The sequence below is a fragment of the Malania oleifera genome, chromosome 1, assembly GCF_029873635.1.
Source record: "Malania oleifera isolate guangnan ecotype guangnan chromosome 1, ASM2987363v1, whole genome shotgun sequence".
Lineage (NCBI taxonomy): Eukaryota > Viridiplantae > Streptophyta > Magnoliopsida > Santalales > Ximeniaceae > Malania > Malania oleifera.
Genome location: NC_080417.1, coordinates 99,679,500 through 99,701,516, shown reverse-complemented (window position 1 = coordinate 99,701,516; position 22,017 = coordinate 99,679,500). Strand labels below are relative to the sequence as shown.

Here is a 22,017-nt window from a genome sequence, read left to right as displayed (position 1 = left end):
AATCCATAATCAGCGTGCATGACTAAATGTCCAGAGTAACAATAGTAAATAGGAGAAAATAGCAAATTCCATATTACAACCCAATTGTTCAGTAATTGTTTTCAGTGAAAGAGATTAACAATAAGAGCTAGTCTACGTCTTCATCACCACCATCAAAGGTAGTACCCTCCTCCTCCTCCTCATCATCATCATCATCATCATCACCACCACCACCACCACCACCACTATCATCATCATCATCACCATCTCCAAATCTTGTCTCCATGGGAGCCTTCCCTCTTGAAGTGGAAGAACCATCCATATAGCTTTCAATGCACCTAAGCCGCGATTAAAGGAAGTAAAGTTGGACTGAAGTGCATCATATTTCGTATTCATTTCCCCATGAAATGCACTCAGCTAAGAATCCATATGATGACTAGAGTCGATAAACCAAGTAGGAGCATCGGTACTATGTTTTGCAGGTGCAGGTGGTGCGTCCTGCTGTGGTTCTTGAGCTAGTTGATGGTCTGCTTGAAGTCCTACATTTTCTCTATAAGCTCTACCATGCTTAGGGATCCATCCTAAGTTTTGATACTTCTCATATCCCATAATTTTAACTATAGTTGATGAAAAGTAGTTATAGTGCATGTGTTTGATAAACAATGTGGATGGGTTGGTAACTCCAAGATGATCAACGATTAAAGTTAAAATTCCTCCTTAAGGAAGAATTGCCAGTCGTGATTCTTCTTTATATATCATCCATCTTAGAATTAGACTTGGTAGATCAAGGCACTTTCCTTTATACAAACACCACATTACAAAACAATCTAAATAGGATTGATGGTCACCAGACTCTACCCTAGGTAGAATATTGTAAGTAATGAGGCTATGTATAATCCTAGCTTCAAGGTTAAGTTGTCGGTATAATGGAGGGTGACCAAAATAAATAGGTGTTTCGCTCATTATCAATGGTAATAATTATTCTAAGTCGAAGTCCTAAGCCATAATCTAAGATTGTCCTAGTTGTGGACATTCAAACTCACCAGCTTGGATCTTAAATCTAGCGGCAAGTGTTTGTGGAGTAAGAGAAACGCCTTATCCATTACAGTTGTTGAATACAATTTTTCACCCTTTACTATATTTTCATAAAACAACTTCACTAAGTTAGGATATATGCCCCTAAACTGATACGCAATGAATCTTTCCCAACCTAAAGCATTAAACATTTGTAGGATATTAGGAAAATTCTCTCTTATAAAAGAAACATCTAAGATTTTATCGAGAATGGGTTCTGTTAATCTGATGTGTTTTCAGTACATTCTCCTAACTTCTGGAGTAACCAACGACTTCTGAATGTCCTCAGTGTTATCCTTCCCAGAAGTAGAGCTTCAATTTGCCCTTTTCTTGGTCTTTGGCATGGTTTGAGAGGAATGTGTTCGGTTGTTCAGCTATAATGAGAGAAGAATGCAAGATTTGGAGGTTTTATGAAGATTGATCGATGAAATGTTTGTGGGAGAACACTTAGAAGTGAAAGAATAGCCTTTAGGAGAGGAGAGAATAGTGGTTAGTAGCTTTAGGGCTTGAAAAATTAGGGCTTTTAAAAATATAATATATATATATATATATATATATATATCTCTGCAGTTTAGGCGCCTGACCTGATGCAGTCAGTCACCTGACATGTTTGTGTTTTAAACACTCACAAGTTAGTAGCGAGTCAGTCGACTGATCTCGAATGGTTAGTCGCTTGATGTTCCTGAACTTGAAAAATTCGTAAGTCAGTAACATTGTAGTCGACAGATAGTAAAAGGTTTGTTGCCTGTCCTTCAGAAATTTTGACTTACTTGTTCTTTTGACTCAACCACTCATTCTAATGAACTTCTCCTTCTCAAATCACTTCTCTATAGTGTAATAAACCTAATTGTTGTATTGAGATAAACCGGTCCTCTGAAAGATGTTTTGTGAAAATATCTGCCCATTGTTCATTTGTGTTTATGAATTCAAGAATAATATCCTCTTTTTGTGCATGATATCTAAGAAAATGATGCCTTATATCTATATACTTGGTCCTAGAGTGAGATATAGGATTTTTGGAAATATTATTTGCACTGGCATTATCACATTTAATAGGCACAACTGAATATTCCAAATTAAAATCCTTGAGTTGTTGTTTCATATACAATGTTTGTGCACAATAACTACCTACTGCAACATACTCAACTTCAGCAGTGGATAATGCCACAAAATTCTGTTTCTTGGAAAACCAAGATAAGAGAGAATGCTCTAAGAAGTGGCAAGTACCGCTTGTACTTTTCCAGTCTATTTTACATCCTCCGTAATCCGCATCTAAATAATTGATCATCTTAAATGATGTATCTTTAGGATACCATAAATCTAAGTCTATAATACCAATCAAATACCTCAAGATTCTTTTAACCACAATTTGGTGAGATTCTTTAGGTCCTGCTTGAAATCTACCACACATGCAAACGCTAACATAATGTCAAGTCTACTAGCCATCAAATAAAGGAAGCTACCTATCATGCCTAGGTAGTATTTAACATCTACTGATTTTCCTTGCTCATCTTTGTCTAGACTAATGAAAATGCTCCTTGGAGATCCCAATGGCTTGCCACCTTCTATATCAAATTTCTTGGGCAAGTCCTTTATGTACTTTTATTGATTGATAAATGTTCCATTTTTGGCTTGTTTAATTTGAAGACCAAGGAAATACGTCAATTTGCCCATCATGCTCATTTCAAGCTCATCTTGCATGCATGTAGTGAATTTTTTGCATAATTCCTCATTTGTAGCACCAAAGATAATATCATCAACATAAATTTCTATGATGAGCATATCATTGTTCTTAGATTTTATAAACAAGATACTATCCATTTTTCCTTTAGTAAAGCCATTTTCTAACAAGAACTCTCTCAATCTTTTGTACCAAGCTCTAGGATATTGTTTTAATCCATATAGGGCTTTTGTTAGTCTAAATAAATGATTAGGAAAATGAAAGTCCTCAAAACCAGGGTATTGTGCTACATATACTTCTTCATTTATATACCCATTCAAGAATGCACTTTTCAAATCCATTTGGTGGAGTTTAAAGTTCTTGTGAGATGCATAGGTTAGTAGCATTCTAATTGCTTCCATTATGGGAGAAAGGGTTTTGTCATAATCTATACATTCTTCTTGATTGTAACCTTGAACTACCAATTTAGCCTTGTTAAGGACGACAATGCCATTTTCACCCTTCTTATTCCTATGGAACTATTAAGTCCCAATTACCGAATGATCAACAAGTCTAGGAACTAACTTCCAAACTTTGTTCCTTTCAAATTGATCTAGTTCTTCTTGCATGACCACTACCCATGAATCATCATTGATTGCTTCATTTATGTTCATGGGTTCCTCTTGAGATAGGAACGCACAATGATTGCATAGATTGTTTAATGAAGATCTAATGGACACCCCTCGTGACGGTTCACCTATGATTTGGTCCTTAGGGTGATTCTTTACAAATTTCCATTCTTTAGGCAATTCAGATTGTTCTAGAGAGTCATCATTAGATGGAACATTAGTTTCACTGCTCTCATCCTTGATTTCATGAATTGTTACGTCTTCTAAACTTTTTCTAATTTCTATTTCATCAACATAAGTAGGTTTAGAAGAAAATAGATTAGCCTCATCAAATGCTACATGAATGGATTCTACAATGGAAATGGTTCTTTTATTGTAGATTCTAAAGGCTATGCTATTTACTACATATCCTAGGAAGATTCCTTCATCTGATTTAGCATCAAATTTTCCTAGGTCTCCTTTATCATTAAGACAAAGCACTTACATCCAAATACATGGAAGTAAGAGATATTTGGTCTTTTGCCCTTCCAAAGTTCATATGGGGTTTTATTTAGGTTGGTTTTAATGGACTCTATTCGTTACATAACAGGCGGTATTCACCACTTCAACCCAAAAATATTTAAGCAAGTTATGCTCATTTAGCATAGTCTTAGCCATTTCCTCAAGTGAAATTAAGGGCTTAGTTTTTTGTTTTCGTTGTTATTTGTTTGTTTGTCTTATCTCCACTCTAAAATTTAAAAATAAGAGATGACAAAGAGTTATTTTAATGAAATTGACAGTTTTAGACTATAAATAACTATCATGAAAATTTTTCTTCTAATATATTGTAGTTTAAGTTTGATATATTTTTGTTAACCCTATGGGTCATGCCCTGTTTTGATTATGACAAATACTCTAGTATTTAATATCTATCTAGTTCGTGTGCAGGTTTATATTAGCAAACCAATTGATGGCACATGAAAGCAAAGCATGAAGACCCTGAAGACTTTAATTTGTATTGTTAAATCAATGATTGTAATATGGGTTTGTAATAGTAACAAGGTATATGGTCTGTAATAATCTCTGCATGTCATGCATGTAGGTTTTTATAAGCTCAAAAATTTCATAGACTGACCATAGAGACCGAACGACCTTAGGGCACCTTTCGGTTGACCCGATGGTCGACCGACGCAAGGTTTTTGGCGTACTTAGTAAGACCTTAGAAAAGACCCTAGGTCTCAGCACTTGCACGAAAGAAACTCCCCAATATCACTTATAATATCTGGGAAATCAATTAAAGTGAAAATAAACCTAATAGGCATAAAATGAGATAGGTCAGGCGACCAAACCCCAAGAGTTCAAAACTCCTCGGGTGCCCAAACCACAAGGAAGTCAGTGGGTTGACTTGGTTTCGGGTGACTGAACCTTTTCGAACGTATCTTCCTCAGGCACTCGAACTCGTGTTAGAGTGCTTTTCACCAACCCGGGCGACCAAACTCTACAGTTCAAAATGAGCCCCGGGCGACCGATCACAAGAGTTGGGGTGACCGAACCTAGGACCGGGCACCCGAAGTCACGAACAAAGGCTACTGATATTGTTTCAGGCTGCCGAAGCATGACACAGGCGATCGAACTTATTTAAATAACTTTTAAATCTATGTCTATTCAGGCAACCGAAGCATTGTTCATCCACCCGAACCTCGCCGAGTTAAAATTGTTTTAACTGCGGTATAATTGGGTTAAGTGCGTTTAAACATTTTGAATCTTTTCTAATAATTCCCAACAAGTCCCAAACGGTTATAATTTTACCCCTGCCGATAAATATGAGTTCATTTGTGAGGATTAGTGGGAGATTGGCCAAAATAATTAGTAAAAATCCTCTCTATCTCAAAATCTCATTTTGCCCAAAATACTCTCAAATATTTATTCCCTTGATATATCTTGATATTGTGAGAGTTTATTGAATTGTCTTGTGTTTATTAGATAGTGCTAATACTCCCATTTGATTGGTTGATTGTGATATTCTTTTGGGAAGTTTAGCTTAATTTTATCCCATAGATTTCAATATTATAAATCTTGTGTTGGGATAAACCAACAAGCTTAGGATATTTGCATTATTATTGCAAGTGTCCAATAGCTTGGTTTTTTGTTGTGTAAAGATTTTTCAATCAAGCAAAATATTTTCAAACTAGTATTGTACTTATTTCATTGAGGAAAATCTTCTTGAACTAGTTTGATTATCATATTCATATCTTTGGAATATTGATTTGCTACTGAACTGTGCTTTGCTTAGATTCCAAGATACTGCTTGTTTTGAACACTCTTGAGCATATCACTGATTATACCATATTGAGTGTTATTAGCACAATTATTTGCATCACTGAGCTTACATGACCTACATTGTTGATGTGTATGTAATTGTGCGTATTGGGTACATATCTGCTTTGGATGAAAGCATAATCACCGTACCATTTGGGTGAATATATTGTTATATTTCCAGGCGTGACTTGAGGGGGTGGTAATCCAGCCCGGTAAGGATTGTGTAAAGGTTGGGGTCAGTCCTGTGAATTTGACCTAAGGTCTTCTTCGCCTTGCAAGGAGAGTTTATAAAGGTTGAGGCTAGCCCTGTGCTAAGTGACTTGGTTGTAATCGGTGCCGCTCCACCCGTTAAGTGAGTATTAGTTGAATCCTTGGGCTTGCGAGCTAGAGGCGAGGACGTAGCCACAGTTAGCCAAACCCTGATAACATATCATGTGTCTATTTATATTTTTGTGCTTTATATTTACCTCACGTGTATGTTATTGTGTGAATTATGCGCATGATTTAAATTCCACATATTATACTTATCAATGCATTTTAGTTGACTGACCCTAGGTTGTGAATATACTGTTGCTGAACTAGTTGAACCTAGGGGAGAAGTTTTAAACACCCAATTCACCCCCCTCTTGGGAATACACCAAATCTAACATTTGGTATTAAAGCCTCGTTGCACTAGACTTAAACGTTTTTGCAAAAAGACCACAATGGTTCACATTGGTGTATCCTCATTCAGTGAGGGACAGTCACCTTCCAATCCTCCATTATTTTGTGGTGTAAGCTACGCTTGCTGGAAAATTAGAATGAGCATATTTGTAAAATTTATGAATTGGAGGGTTGAGTAGGTGATTGATAAGGGAATTTGTATGCCAGTATAAAATGGTATTAATTTCATGCATGCAAATTCATATGCCATGGATCTACTGTACTGTGCTTTAGATACTAATAATCTTCATGAGATTATGGCTTGTGGTAGTGCATAGAAGATCTAGGTTGAGCTAGAAAAAAAAATATGGAGAGACCCAGGAAAAGGAGGTAAATCATGAGCATGTAGCATTTACAATCAGTGAGGTATATGATTCTCACTCTATCTCTTTCGATGACCCCTGTTGTGAATGCTGCTATATAACATGTACTAAATCTAATGATAAATCCATTGATGATTCCTGTGCTGAATGCTACGTTGTGTCACATGCTGAATCATCTATTGAACATATGATAATGCTGTTAATAGTGCATGTGATGATTTATCTGTTGATCCCTGTAATATATTTTGTGATGAATCTTCAAATGTTTCTTGTGATGATGGTATGAATGCATGCAATGATTCATGTGTTATTTTGTTTGATTAATCTTGTGATAAATCATTTGATGGGATGCCTTCATGTGGAAAACAAGAAAAGACTTCATTTAAAATGCATAGAATTCTAGTTGAGATATCAAAGAAGAAAACATTTTTGAAAAATGAAAATGAAAAGGTGGCACAGCACTTAAATGATTTGAAAGAATATCAAGCCACTCTAGAAAGGAGAAAAATTGAGAAGGTTTTGAAAATCATTTACTCAAAAAGAAAAATTAAAAATTATTCTAAAATGTTTTTCAAATACTCAAGTGAGAAAGATAACCTAAACAACCCCTTCGGATTTAAAAAGAAAATTCTTTTCAAAAAGGTTTCAGTTTGTTTGCATAAAACCAATAGTCTAGCCTCACTGAGGAAAAATAGAATAAATAAGCACAATCTTTTATGTATATTCAATACTTGCTTAATTTGCAAAACTATGTGGCACGTATGGTTTAATTGCTTACTTAGAAGTGCCAAAGACTTAGAAAAGGAAATGAAATGGATAATCAACAAAGCAAACCCTGTAGGACTTAAGGAAAAATGGATTCAAATTGAAATTATCTTCTAGTCAATTTTTCCTTAGTTTCTAGGTTTAAGGGGGTTATGATGACTGTAGGTTTGGGAAGTGGTTGTTTCTTAAAATTAAAATCTTAGTATACGCATTCACTAAACACTATCTTGTTATACTAAAAATCTTTATCCACTTCCAAATGGACATGACATCTATGCCTGGTATTTAATTCAAAATGCTTAACTAGCACTTAAATATAAACATCTTAGTTAAGCATACTTTGTCCATGAGCTTTAGGGAATTCGTCTTTCCTTATATCATTTTACCCTAAACTCATTAATCAAATTTAAGTCATCACTCTAGATATAAGCACCAATGATAATAAATTTCATATCTATCAAGTGCTAATAAAAAGTCATCCTCCTTGTAACCAAATTAGAGGCATCCACTAGGGGAGTGTTTCCTTTGAGTTTAAATTGTAACTCCTCTAATTTTGGTTCACCACCCCATTCATAGGAAATCCTTATCAAACCATGTTCATATTCAGCAAGGTCCTTTCTACTCACCAGTTGTATCCTTGCTTCATAATTATAATTATATCTAAAGGATACATACCACTATTCAAAGAGCTGTTTTCAAAATTCATACTCTCCTAGACACTCTTTGCGCATACTTGGACATCATTATTAAGCATGAAAATATTTTAGAAAATGTCCGCTCATTCTAAATACTCATCTGAACTTAATAGAAATTTAAATTTTAAGAGTGTTTATTCTTTACTTCATCTCATAAGCTCTCAAAACATTAAGTCATATCCTTTAGAGCTTCATATCATTTGAAATGAGTTGAATGGGTAAGTTGATTGCAGTTGGTCTTAATCTAGATGAATGCATAAACTTCAAGAAGACCTATGCACATGCATTTGAAATTCATAGTCATTCGAACTCGTGCCTCTCACATGTATCAAAATTCATATCAATAGAGGCAATATTGGCTTAGCTCACTTAAAGAAATATCTACTGTAACTTTTTGGTCCTCTAAGTCTATTCATCCAAAGTCAAGCATATATCATCAAAAATCTTAAAACACTTAGATAAGTAATTAGAGAATGAATACGGCATAAAATGGATTAGTGCATAACTCGGGGGGAGCATCTCTCTTTCACGTCTAAATAAATTTAATGCTCTCACATTATTATTTGCTTATGTGCCTTGATGAGAATAACTCTGCAACCCACTATCCATTATTTGTCTAATGATTATATCATTGTTGGATAGCATATATTAGAACTACTGGATTGCATGCTTGTGTTGAAAGCCTTCTGCATGGCGGATGCAGTTGATGAGAATTGCATGCTGGTAGTGGATTATAGGTTCTCGCATGCTCAAATTGAATTATTTTGAATTGATTGCTTGATTCTATCAGGTTTTGGTGCATGAAAATTTGGGAAATATCCAATTTACAAACGACATGCTACCGAAATTTCGACAGGATTTTTTCCAAACCAAAACCTTGTGCTAAAGATTATTATGATAAAATTAGTGTTAAAACATTTTTGAAAGGATGAATGAAACCAAATAGAAGATTAAATTTCATCCTTGCATAATCATCGAATAATTAGGGGAACCCAGCTCCATCCCTATAGAAAGAACCTAAAGAATCCATATGCATCACTTTCATCCGTTGAAATATTGAGGCTCTTCTAAAATCCTTGAACATTATATCTTGCTCTTAAATCTTTGTGTTTTGATATGGAATGTTCGTGGGTTATGAACTCTATTGCATGCCTTAATATACGTTTTTCTGATGCATCTATGGTCTATAGGGACAACTATACTGATAGAGGTAAATAGAGTTGATTAATATTCAACATAGTTGATTTTAAAGTTTCAAATTGAATAGCTTATACTACTAAGCATAATGAAATTAATCCTTGATTAGTATAAGTGGTTGAAGAATCTAAACACGTACTCAAATTGATAGGGAGAGCATATGAAATTAAACTCTTATCTTGCTATGCTCATCAGTACTTTAGGCTTAGATGTGTTTTGAAATTTCTGTGGCATATGCTTAAATGAAATGATATTATTGAAAAGCTTAATTTCAAGCATGATGTTTATTGTTGCCACAATTGTCTGTTTTGCCATATGATCCTTGTTTTGAATGTGTTATATTCTTATGATTTAGATGGTTGTATTTTTTTGGTTATAATATGAATTGTACTTAAATGCTAAAACCAAAAAAATGTTGCTTGCTTGCATGAGCAAGCAACCCCTTGTACTTTAAGCAAACATCATAAGGGGATATATATTTATACACACACACACACACACACACACACACACACACACATATATATATATATATATATATATATATATATATATACTTATTGTAATACTTTATGGCAAGAACTAATTTCAAAACCAATTTTTTTTCTCTTGCCTTAATATTATTGTTATTATTATATACATATATAGTTTTCAAGTCGCATAACTGGTTCAGTAAACTACACATAAAAATGCATGTGAACTAGTTAGACTGTTTTTATGCTCAAACCTTCTATTTGGTTTCATATGTTGTGTGCTTTTAACTCAAATTTTTTACGGGTCTTATGATATGATTTAAACTACTATGATTTGTAGATAATTATGGTCTAATTACGTTTGTTATGCATTTAAATCATTTAAATGACCAGTTATTTAGTTTGTGTGCTTAATTGTCAAACTTGTCAATGCTTTATACTCCATGAATTCATTTGTGCCATGAAATGCATGACTATCATATCTCTTGTATGTTGATAGTTATATTTATGTATTGAGAATACTGAATTGTTTGAGTTGACTGTTATGGATATAATATAAATCTAAAACTCAATTAGGTCATTTCTATACAGTTATTTTTGGAAAAATGTTATATTTTCAAATAACATGCTGTCGAAATTTCTAAAAATTTTCCCAATCTTATTGTGTATTTAAATAATTCATACTCAAATGTCTTACTTATATGTTTTATATTTATAACCCTTTTAACTGTTGCCAAAAGGGGGAGAAGAGGCAAAATTTGGGTACTTGAAAATTTGAAAAATGTTTGCATTGACAAATCTTTAATATTATGCATATTGCTAGGGGGAGCCTTTCAAAGAGGGGGAGATTGTTGATCCTATGGGTCATGCCCTATTTTGATTATGACAAATACTCTGGTATTTAATATCTATCTAATTCATGTGTAGGTTTATATTAGCAAACCAATTGATGGCACATGAAAGCAAAGCATGAAGACCCTGAAGACTTTAATTTGTATTGTTAAATCAATGATTGTAATATGGGTCTGTAATAGTAACTAGGTATATGGTCTATAATAATCTTTGTATGTCATGCATGTAGGTTTTTGTAAGCTCAGAAATGCCATAAACTGACCATAGAGACCGAATGACCTTAGGGCACGGTCAACAGACGCCAGGTTTTTGGCGTACTCAGTAAGACCTTAGAAAAGACCCTAGGTCCCAGCACTTGCAAAAAATAAAGTCCCCAATATCACTTATAATATCTGGGAAATCAATTAAAGTGAAAATAAACCTAATAGGCATAAAATGAGAGAGGTCGGGCGACCGAACCCTAGGAGTTCAAAACTCCTCGGGTGCCTGAACCGCAGGGAAGTCAGCGGGTTGACTTGGTTTCTGGTGACCGAACCTTTTCGAATGTATCTTCCTCGGGCACCCAAACCTGTGTCCGCGTGATTTTCATCAACTCGGGTGACCAAACTATACAGTTCAAAATGAGCCCTGGGCAATTGAACACAAGAGTTTGGGCAACTAAACCAAAGATCGTGCACCCGAAGTCACGAACAAAGGCTATTGACATTGTTTCGGACTGCTGAAGTATGACACAGGCGACCGAACTTATTTAAATAACTTTTAAAGCTGTGTCTACTCGGGCGACTAAAGGATAAACCTCGGCGGGTTAAAATTGTTTTAACTGCGGTAAAATTGGGTTAAGTGTGTTTAAATATTTTGAATCTTTTCTAATAATTCCCAACAAGTCCTAAACGGTTATAATTTTACCCTTGCCTATAAATATGGGTTCATTTGTGAGGATTAGTGGGAGATTAGCCAAAATAATTAGTAAAAATCTTCTCTATCTCAAAATCTCATTTTGCCCAAGATACTCTCAAATATTTATTTCTTTGATATATATCTTGATATTGTGAGGGTTTATTGAGTTGTATTGTGTTTATTAGATAGTGTTAATACTCCCATTTGATTGGTTGATTGTGATATTATTTTTGGGGAGTTTGACTTAATTTTATCCCATAAATTTCAATATTATAAATCTTGTGTTGGGATAAACTAGCAAACTTAGGATTTTTGCATTATTATTGCAAGTGTCCAATAGTTTGGTTTTTTGTTGTGCAAATATTTTTCCAACAGGAAAAATTTTTTCAAACTAATATTGTGCTTATTTCATTAAAGAAAATCTTCTTGAACTAGTTTGATTATTATATTCATATATTTGGAATATTGATTTGCTACTGAATTGTGTTTTGTTTTGATTCCAAGATACTGCTTGTTTTGAACACTCTTGAGCATATTACTGATTATACCATATTGAATGTTGTTAGTACAACTATTTGCATCACTGAGCTTACATGACCTACATTGTTGATGTGTATCTGATTGTGTGTATTGGGTACATATCTGCTTTGGATGAAAGCATAATCACTATACTATTTGAGCGAACATATTGTTATATTTTCAGGCGTGGCCTGAGGAAGCGGTAATCTAATCCGGTAAAGATTGTGTAAAGGTTGGGGTCAGCCCTGTGAATTTGACCTAGGGTCTTCTCTGCCCGCAAGGAGAGTTTGTAAAGGTTGAAATCAGTCCTGTGCTAATTGACCTGGTTGTAATCGGTGCCGCCCCACTCATTAAGTGAGCATTAGTAGAATCCTTGGGCTTGTGAGCTATAGGCGGAAACGTAGGCATAGTTAGCCGAACCCCGATAACATATTATGTGTCTATTTATATTTCTGCACTTTATATTTACCATACGTGTATGTTATTTTGTGAATTATGAGCATTATTTAAATTCCACATATTATACTTATCAATGCATTTGAGTAGACTGATCCTAGGTTGTGAATATACTGTTGTTAAACTAGTTGAACTTAAGGAAGAAATTTTTAACACCCAATTCACCCCTCCTCTTGGGAATACACCAAATCTAACAGTTTTAAACTTTATATATTAATTATCATCATAAATTTTGTTCTTCTCAGAATATAGTTTAAGTTTAATATATTATTTTGAAAATTGACAATTTTGGAAATTTTTTTATGTTAATAAAATTGCGAGTTTTAAAATCTATAGTAAAAATTAGGAAACTTTTTGTAAAATTTTAAATTTGATGTATTATTTTTTGACAATGATAAATTTGGAAATTAATTAATTTTATAGCATTTCATTAACTTGTCACAATGTTAATGGAAATTGAAGTGTTCCAATTTAGTTAAAAGTAGTTAATTTTCTTATGTGGAGAGTTTATTTTAATGAATTTGGGAGTTTTAGATTCTGTATCAACTGTGATGATAAATTTTATTCTTAAATAGCGTAGTTTAAATTTGATATATTGTTTTTTGAATAATAAAAAAATTTGAAAATTATTTAATTTATCTTAATAGTTAAATATTGCGCTAAATGCATGGTGACTATTTGAAATTACAATTTAATAAAATTGTGTTATAAGTTGGATAATAGGAGATGATAATGATTTTATTTGAATTGAATTAAGAGTTTTAAACTCAGTCTCAACTATTATGATAACATTTTCCCAAAACCAAATGTAGTTTAAATTTGATTTAACTTATTGTTGGACAGCCACAAATTTGGCAATTATTTTATTTTATTTAAATTGAGAGTTATTAACAATTCTAATAAAGTTTATTCTAAAATGTAATTTAAATTTGATATTTTGAACAATGATAAATTTGGTAATTAGTATATCTATTTAAAAATGTGAAGGAAATTAATGATAGTCAAAACATTCCCTTTATTGTTACAAAGAAACTTCGTAATTTTTTTATTTATTTATTATTAGTGGAGACCGGGTCAATGTACAAGATATAATTAAATTTTAATATAAAAAATAAATTTTTTTGAAAATTTTTAATATTGAATTTTAGATAAATATTGCATTTATATTTATTAAAATATTTTTTATTACAAAATTGCTAAATTTAGATAATCGCATTAATTAAACATTTTAGCTCAAACAATAAAAACAATTCTATTTTTCCTAATTTAAAACAATTAGTCCCTAAAAAAGTAGAAGGCCATTACAGTAATTTGCCTATATATTTTTCACTTAATATAATCATCAATTCTCAATTTCTATATTTGCATTTAACTATATCTAAATTTAAATTTTATTTATTTAATTGTATTGAACAAGTTGATTGATTATTAAATTTTTTAATTTATTAATTCAAAATTAATTAGAATAATAATTTAATTTTAATAAAATTTTAGTAATTATTTTTCCATAATTTACTCTACATTATATGATGAGTTTAAATGAATACATAAAAAGTAATTATTAATTTATTGTGTTTTGCATTATATTAAAAATAAATTTAATTTTATATTTATTAATACTGAAAGAAATAAGGAGAAATTATACACACATGATCTTGTATAATAACTATTTCACGCCTTGATTACAATAAATTTTATACAAAGTATAGAAAAATTATATGTAAACTCAGGATCTATTATACTTTTTGCAAATGCATTTATATAAATAAATAAATAAATTTGAGATACTGAATTAATATATTTTATTTATATCAAATTTACTATCATTAAAGTATGTTTAAAAGGATTTACAAATAATTGAAATAAAAACTTTTCAATGCTAGAACACAAAATAAATCAAATAATATATAAACTAATACCCATTAACATCTTAACAAAATTTTATGAAGTAAAATATAAAAAATTATTTTCTTAAATTTATACTTATAAATATATTTACGAATATTATATTTACAATCTGGCAATAAATTGACGATAAATTGGTATGGTGAGATTTTAAAAGCTCTTCATGTTTCTCTGTAAAACCTTCAATGAGTCAAACAGCAACAAACGCGTAGCAACACGCGATAAGAAAGTCTTTCTCAGACCGACCGGAATCGTTAAACGACTTGCTTGCACGATCTCTGAAGCAAACCCAAACTCAGAGCCACTGCAATTTTTCTTTTCTCAAAAGTTGGAATCCTTCCTTGATCAGGCCTCATTCTTTTCCGTTGCTTTTCTTTCCTTTTCCCACTGAGAATAGTTCCCCAGAAATTTAATTCTCTTTCAGTTTTCCCATTTCGTTAAATGCGCTCGCGTTTACCGTTTCTGTTCCATAAGAAAACGTGAGATGAGCTTTGCAGCAAAATAGGATCTTCATCATTGGAGCAGCACTTTCTAAGAGAGATTTGTGTTGAAGAGACTCGTCATTTTGCTCTGTTCGTTTGCTTTTCCAGGGTTTCAGATTGTTAAGGGGTTGTTTGTTTTGATCATTGCCGCAAGGTTTGGTTGCTCTTCATTTCCGCGGCTCGGAGTTGCAGAAGAAGGTACGAATATGATGTGGGTCTTGCACTTTTGCTGGGGTTGGATTTAATACGAATAAGAAGGGACCGTATATGTGTTGAATTTGATCTGGGTATTTGATTATTTTCAACATGATGTTGTGGTATGTTGTGATTATTCAGTGCACGATTTTATACTCCGGGTGCAATATATGATTGCTTGCCTTTTTCTGAAAAAAAAAAGAAAAAAGTTTCTGTTCTACTTGATTTTCTTTCTTAAGGCCTTTTTCTCTTCCCCCTTGAATAGTTCTATTTCAGGGGAATTATTATCCCGGCCTGCGGCCATGCACTGGAGTTATTCAGACAATCTCCACTATTTGGTTGGCCTGACAGAGATTATTCATCTGTCTTAGCCCCCCCTCCCCCCCTGTAATTTTTGTTTTACATTAGACCCGGAAGCTATATTTCTGCACATCTCCCTCTCATATGGGGTTTACATTAAACTCAAAATTTAACTGGCCATGTTGAAACCATCTCAAAGCGTTCTGCTCCTGTTCACAAGGGTTTAGGGGGGAGATGCAGTTTCTTTATCACTGTGGGAGAGATATCATACTATCATAGAGATGTGATTTTGAAATCTCTGATTTGGTTTGTGTACCTAGATTAATTATAGAGATTTCAGGAAGTCCATCTGTGTAGGCATGACCTTTTTGTTATTATGTTTTTATTTTTTTTATTTTCTCCTTTTGGGACCTAAACACAAATCTGACCCACCATACCAGGCCTAGGCCTTGGTGGCTTAGGTGGGCATAGCTTCAGGAGGAAGGAAGAAAGGATTGGATGGAGATAATTTCATTTTGAATTAAGAATGTGAAGTTTTCACTTTTTTTCTCCTCAGCCGTGTAAAATTATGAATCTATTAGTATGTTCATCATTACAAAAATATCTGGCTCCTGCTGTCATTGTTGCTACATTATTGTAATTACTGGTACAATAGATCAAGCCTCTGTTCTTCTGCATTTATTGTTGTGCATTTTCAAAATCTTCAAGCCTGGCTAGCAAATTATTTTGGGATGTTTATGGATTTTCGTATTCTCTTTTGGAAATTATTAAATCTGTCAAAATTTTATGCGTTTTCTGATCTATCTTCATACTTTTAACAGTTCTCACTCTGTCTTTGTGTGTGCGTGTATTGATCTGACCATGTGTATGTAATGCTCACTTTTTGCTTTTCAGGTTGAATATCTTGTTGAAGTGCATATCCGTATCTCAAGATTATCCAACTAAAATTTGGTTTGGTCACTTAACTCCCTTCTACTGCTGTTGCTATATTAGGTTCATATTATTGTGTCAAATATGCCTCTTGTGAATTTTCGTTTCTTCATTAGGAGGTATTTTGTTTGTCTAAATCCATGTATTTTTTTTTTTTTAGGATATATGACTTTGTTGAACTAGGTTACTGACTCTTAGAACGTAATTTTTTTGGCTTTTAGGGCTGTGAACTCTCTTTTTGGTTCTATATTTCCATTGTAGCTGTTATGGCAGAGGAGAGTGTCGATTTAGCTGTGACCTCAGGAAAAACTAAACTTGATGCGGCTTATACAAGAAGAAATTCTACTGGAAAATCAAGTTCTTCACGCAGTGGACAAAATATTCCCCCTCATTATCTCAGAGCCTCAACTGGTTCTTGCCATGATTTCTGTAAATATGGGAGGGAACATACATTTGAAGCGAAGGCAAAACAGCCCTTACAGAAAAGAATCACAGCAACAAAAGATGACAGCAACAGAAAAAGTCCAAAGAGTGCAATTTTGGCTGAGAGTAAGAAGATGATAGTGGCAAAATTAAAACCTTTGCCTAATTCTAAAAGTCATGTACCTGGTAACCCTAAAATCATCACGCGGGAAGTTTCATCATCTTCTACAAAGTTAGAAGTTTCTTCGAAACCAGCTTCACCAAATGCCAAGGAAGCTAATTTGCCCACAAAGCGCTCTATTTCTTCAAAGCCTAAACCTGTCCCGGAAATGCTGTCGGTATCATCATCACTTGACTCCTCAGCTGGTTTAAATGGCCAAACAATTAATGATGTCAGAGCAGGCAAGAAGACGGAGATTCCCAAAGTAGTGGTAAAGAAAGCACCAATACCCTTGACGGCTTCATTGTCCTCCAAACCTTCTCTTCAAAAAGTCCCAAGCTTTAATGCTAAAAGGCACAGGATCTTGAAAGTTGTGACACCCTTGAGGAATAAGAATTTGATCTGGAGAGCTGAATCCAAGCCTTCCAATGAAGACAAGGCTAGGGAAAAAATCTTACCTGCACCATTGCTGGCTGCAATACCCTCCAAGCCTTCTGTTAATAGGGATACAGGCTTAAAGAAAAGGATCCCGAAAGTTGCATCACCTTTGAAGAATCAGAACATGGGGAGAAGAACTGAGCCCAGGCAATCTAACAATGACAATGACAAGGAAAAAACCTTGCATGTCATCAAAAGCCTGAAAGTTGTGAAGAATCAGAACAGGAAACCTGAACCTAAGAAATCTAACAACAATGAGGATGAGGAAAACCCTTCACGTATCATCAAGATGGAACGTGGGAGCAAAACCATGGGACCTGCTAAGAAAGGAAGTACTGCCAATTCGTTATGTTCATCTCTATCATCATCTCTGAAATCATCCCCTCCCCTGAACTCACCGTCTTTGTCATCCCTTGAAGAAGATCAACAGTATTCTGAATTCACTAACAGTGAAGAATATGATTCCATTTCAGAAAATGATGAAACTCCGAACTTGAATGAAGTTGAAACTTCTGAGCAGAAATACAAAAGGAGGCCTAGAAAGGCGGTAATGGTTCTCTCTGAAGACAATGATTGTGCACCTATTAAGTTGACGTTCAGGAGGGGGAAAGTGATCAACATTCAGTCTGAGAATAATGCTCCTAGAAGGCTCAGATTTAGGCAAGGCAGAGTGTTGGGGGAGAACAAAAATGTTAGAGGTGATGACCGAAGGAGAAGTTTTAAGAAGAGAGAAATAGTTGAAGGTGATACAAATGAACCTGGTTCTGAAACGGTTGTCTTAAGGCATCAAGATGTGGAGGGAAAGAAAGATGCCCAGAGTTTGTTCAATAATGTTATTGAAGAAACAGCTAGTAAGCTCGCTGAAACCAGGAAGAGTAAGGTCAAGGCCTTGGTGGGTGCTTTTGAAACAGTCATCTCCCTTCAGGAGAGCAAAACTCCTACCAGCACAGCTTCTTAGGAGTTGCAGATGATGTTTCTCTTCTTCCAGCATGTGTTGGTTTGTTAAAAAAAAAAATGTTTTTTTTTTTTTTTAAATGAGAGTAACAATAATAACCTAAGCTTGTAAGTTGTAAAAGAGGATAAGTGTTGTTCACAAGCTCTGTGAAGTTCCATTAGCAAGGGTAGGTAGCTTCAGGCCTTCAGTTGACATTAAGAAAAGCTTGGGTGGAGTTGATTTTGGGACTGGTGTGTTGCTCTTGACATGCTTTATCTCTATTCCCTGGAGGGTATGCTGCTTCTTGCTTTCATTTTGGTATCTCATCAATGAAATTATACTCATGACTTGTACATTGAGCCAGGAAGAAAAAGGTTCGACTTGATACATTTACCAGTATATGCTTCAGTTTTAATTGTAAATATTGACAGTATTTGTGGATTGCTTGATGTTTGCTGTTAAACTGCATGAACATAATAATAACTCAAAACTAATTCAGTTGAACCATATTGTTTAGCCTATAATGTTCTAAAACAAATTTAGGACTGTGACTTTGGAACATCTCATTGCTATCCAAATGTTATCTTCCATGTTGTGTAACAATCGGCACTTTGATACCAATTGTTGGTACCGAGTATGCGCAGCAGAAGACCTCACACGACTCTCACGAAATAATCAATGGAACAAGTAAGGCAAGTACTCGATGATGAACTACACTAAACAAGCAACAACTCAACAATGATGATAAATGAAACCAACAATCAAAGATAAAAGAATTTATGTGGTTGGGCAATTTTTTTGTCCACGGGAGCCGTGGCTGTTTGTCACTATCGCAATGAAGGATACAGAGCTTTGTAAAGTTTGCATCAGGCTTATTAAATTAAGGTTACATAATAATGATTATATACTAATCTAATGCGTATAGAAGACTTCTAGTACATCTGAAAAACATCTGTAGCAATCCCTCGGAGGAAATTCCTCCAAAAACTCTTAATCTACTGATCTTCGATTCGAAAATCGGTGACGTTTGCGAGCATAATTGTTGATGGTCTGAAGTCGAGAAGAATACCCTTGAACATTGCCTAAAACCGTTGACAGTTACACCCAAATCGTCGACGGTTTGCCCTCAATTTTGCCATCTTGCAAACCTCTCCTTGTTCCTCATTTCACGATACTTTCTCATTGCATGTGTTCCACTCAAAATATGAGTCACATTCCCAATATTCCATCTTTGTCCCAGCATGAGAGAATGATGCAAAACCAATGTACAAGGGGATAGTTTGGCCATGGCTACAAAAAGGTATTTTGTGGAAGCTGACTTTTCCTTCCGCGTAATGGCATAGTTTTGGTTATCTCACAGTAAACTCACCTCTGAAGCCCAATTCCACCAGGTTCAAAACCTTGTTGCATCTAAAAGAAAAGAAAAGGAAACTTACTTTGACTGTTGATTGAAGTGAGAACCCAAAAAGTGCAGATGCAGAGGTATCGTTTGACTTTCTTCAACCTTCAAGTTCTATCACAGTTAGTATGCTAATTTTAATGTTTTCCAATAGTTCTAAGGGGCCATTAGAATGTAAGACATAAAGCAATGTGATGGCTCGAGAGAGAAGGGGGAGAAAGAATAACCAAGGAATGCAAGAAAGAATGTATAGAAAGAGAAGGATGATGGAGAAGCTATTTGGAGCTCCTCTTGCTTTACTTGCCTCCTAGGTTTGGGTTCCTCTGCCTAATCTTGATTAATAAAATTAGCTTCCAAAAAATATTTGGAAACCATCTTGAGGTTATCCTATTTAATTGGCTCTAATAATCTCATCCAATTTTCTACCATCATTCACTTGCCCATATCAAGTTGCGATTAGTTAGGTTTGGATCAACCTCCTCTCAAAATTGAGCTGACAAATTGTCTTGAATCACTAAGCTAAATCGGTATCCTTATTGCAGCAGAAATAGCATTAGAAACATATTTTTCTTATGTTCAAGAATCTACCACTGATTCATACCTCTAGAAATCCTTGTCCCAACATAGAGATACAATTAAGAAAGAAGCCTAGTGGCTTAGTTGGTCTAGGTGATTGCATAAATATCTAAAAAGATCCGTGAATACCAACACTACCAGGCTACATACCTGAACATAAGTAGGAAGCCAAAAGTATCCCCACTTATGTTGGTGAGATTATCTTCAAGGCCAATAACATATGGAATGAGGAGCTACTAAGGAACCAATTTGATGACATTAGTGAAAAGATTAAACACGTAACCATTTCCTTTGGGAGGTGTTGGAGTATAGCATCTCACATTGACAACTTGGAATTAAAATCCAAGGGAGAAAAGCTCAAGGCAGATAAAGGAGTCAAAGAAGACTCAAATAAAGCTTTAACTGATTAACTGTTATAGTTTGTTTTCAGTTACATTTTTATGGTCTTCAATGTAATATAAAAACTACAAGTCTACTCTGTATTCAATACTCTCTTAGTTGTATTCTCTTTCTCTCAATTGTATTCTCTGCAACTTATCCATGATTCAATTTAGATTAATACAATTTGATTCAGTTTCTTTTCTCTTTGATTCTTTAAGTTCTTAACATGATATCAAATTGATTTCTTGCTCCATATATTTCTTTTCTTGTAATCTACACTTGCAATTTTGCTCCGGAATTTTCTTCAATATCCTTTGTTTCTTACATCTTCTTTACAAAATGTCTAATGCAAATCCTTTTAATTCTTCAAATTCTTCACATCTATCAGATGATTCTCCGGTAAATCCTTCCAATGATTCTTCAAGCCCATATTTTCTTCATCCTAGTGATAATCCAAGGTCTTTATTGGTTTCTGAGATCTTTGCAAGAGACAACTACATTGCCTGGAGTCAATTGATCACCATTGCTCTTACTATCAAGAACAAGGTAGCTTTCATTGATGGCTCAATCTCTGTTCTTGCTACTGCTCGTCGTATTCTTCATACTGCTTGACTTCATGCAAATAATCTGGTGCTTTCTTGGCTCATGAATTCTATTTCTAAAGATATGAGGAATAACCTACTATATGTTACCTCTCCTGTTGATCTCTGGAATGAACTAAAGACAAGATATCTACGAAGTGATGGCCCAAGAGTTTTCCATCTTGAAAAAGCTCTAAATTGTATAAACGAAGGTTCATCAATGAACTTGGCTGCATACTGCTGCATAGTCAAGTGCCCTTGAGTTAGGTTTAGAAACTCCTCTGCCTTAGCATCCCTAGTGAATGTGGGGAGGTGCCAATCAAAGAAGATCTCTTTGAAGCAGTTCCAAGTCAGTGCTATAGGTATTGGCCTCTACTCCTCAAGCAGCTTCACAGCTAACCACCACTGCTCAGCCTCTCCCGTCATCTTAAATGTGGCATAGAGGACTTTCTGCTCATTAGTGCAGCGCAGCACTACCAGTATCTTCTCAATCTCTTATACCCAATTCTCTGCAATTATTGGGTCGGCTCCTCCTAAGAAAGCTGAGAGATTCATCCGGGTAAATTGCTCTATGGTGCAACCCTAATCAGTTGGTGGGCAATCCTGTTCCCTAGAATTTTGTGTAATCTCCGTTATGACCTACTGAGCTACACTACACAGTACTTGATCAGAATCACTACCACCCACGTTGGAAGCCCCCACATTGCCACTACTTCCAACATTTGCGTTGTTATTCCCAGTGTCCATCCTAAAAATAGGATAGAAAACAATCTTAGAATCCTATATCATAACTG

At 34.5% G+C, this 22,017-nt stretch overlaps 1 protein-coding gene across 2 annotated transcripts; it reads left to right on the top strand.

Annotated features, from left to right (window-relative positions):
* The first annotated feature begins 14,594 nt into the window (after positions 1–14,594).
* On the top strand, positions 14,595–18,707 carry LOC131147254 (uncharacterized). Of its 2 annotated transcripts, none has more exons than XM_058097032.1 (3): positions 14,595–15,104; positions 16,296–16,352; positions 16,593–18,707. In XM_058097032.1, the coding sequence occupies exon 3, from the start codon at positions 16,598–16,600 to the stop codon at positions 18,308–18,310; it is 1,713 nt and encodes a 570-aa protein (XP_057953015.1). In that variant the 5' UTR covers positions 14,595–15,104; positions 16,296–16,352; positions 16,593–16,597; the 3' UTR covers positions 18,311–18,707. The 2 variants fall into 2 exon arrangements, with proteins under 2 accessions (XP_057953015.1, XP_057953014.1); XM_058097031.1 differs by having other exon boundaries at positions 16,553–18,707.
* Positions 18,708–22,017: the final 3,310 nt, after the last annotated feature.

Coding starts and splice junctions, on each gene's coding strand:
- LOC131147254 (XM_058097032.1), top strand. CDS start 16,598: ATGGCAGAGGAGAGTGTCGATTTAGCTGTGACCTCAGGAAAAACTAAA.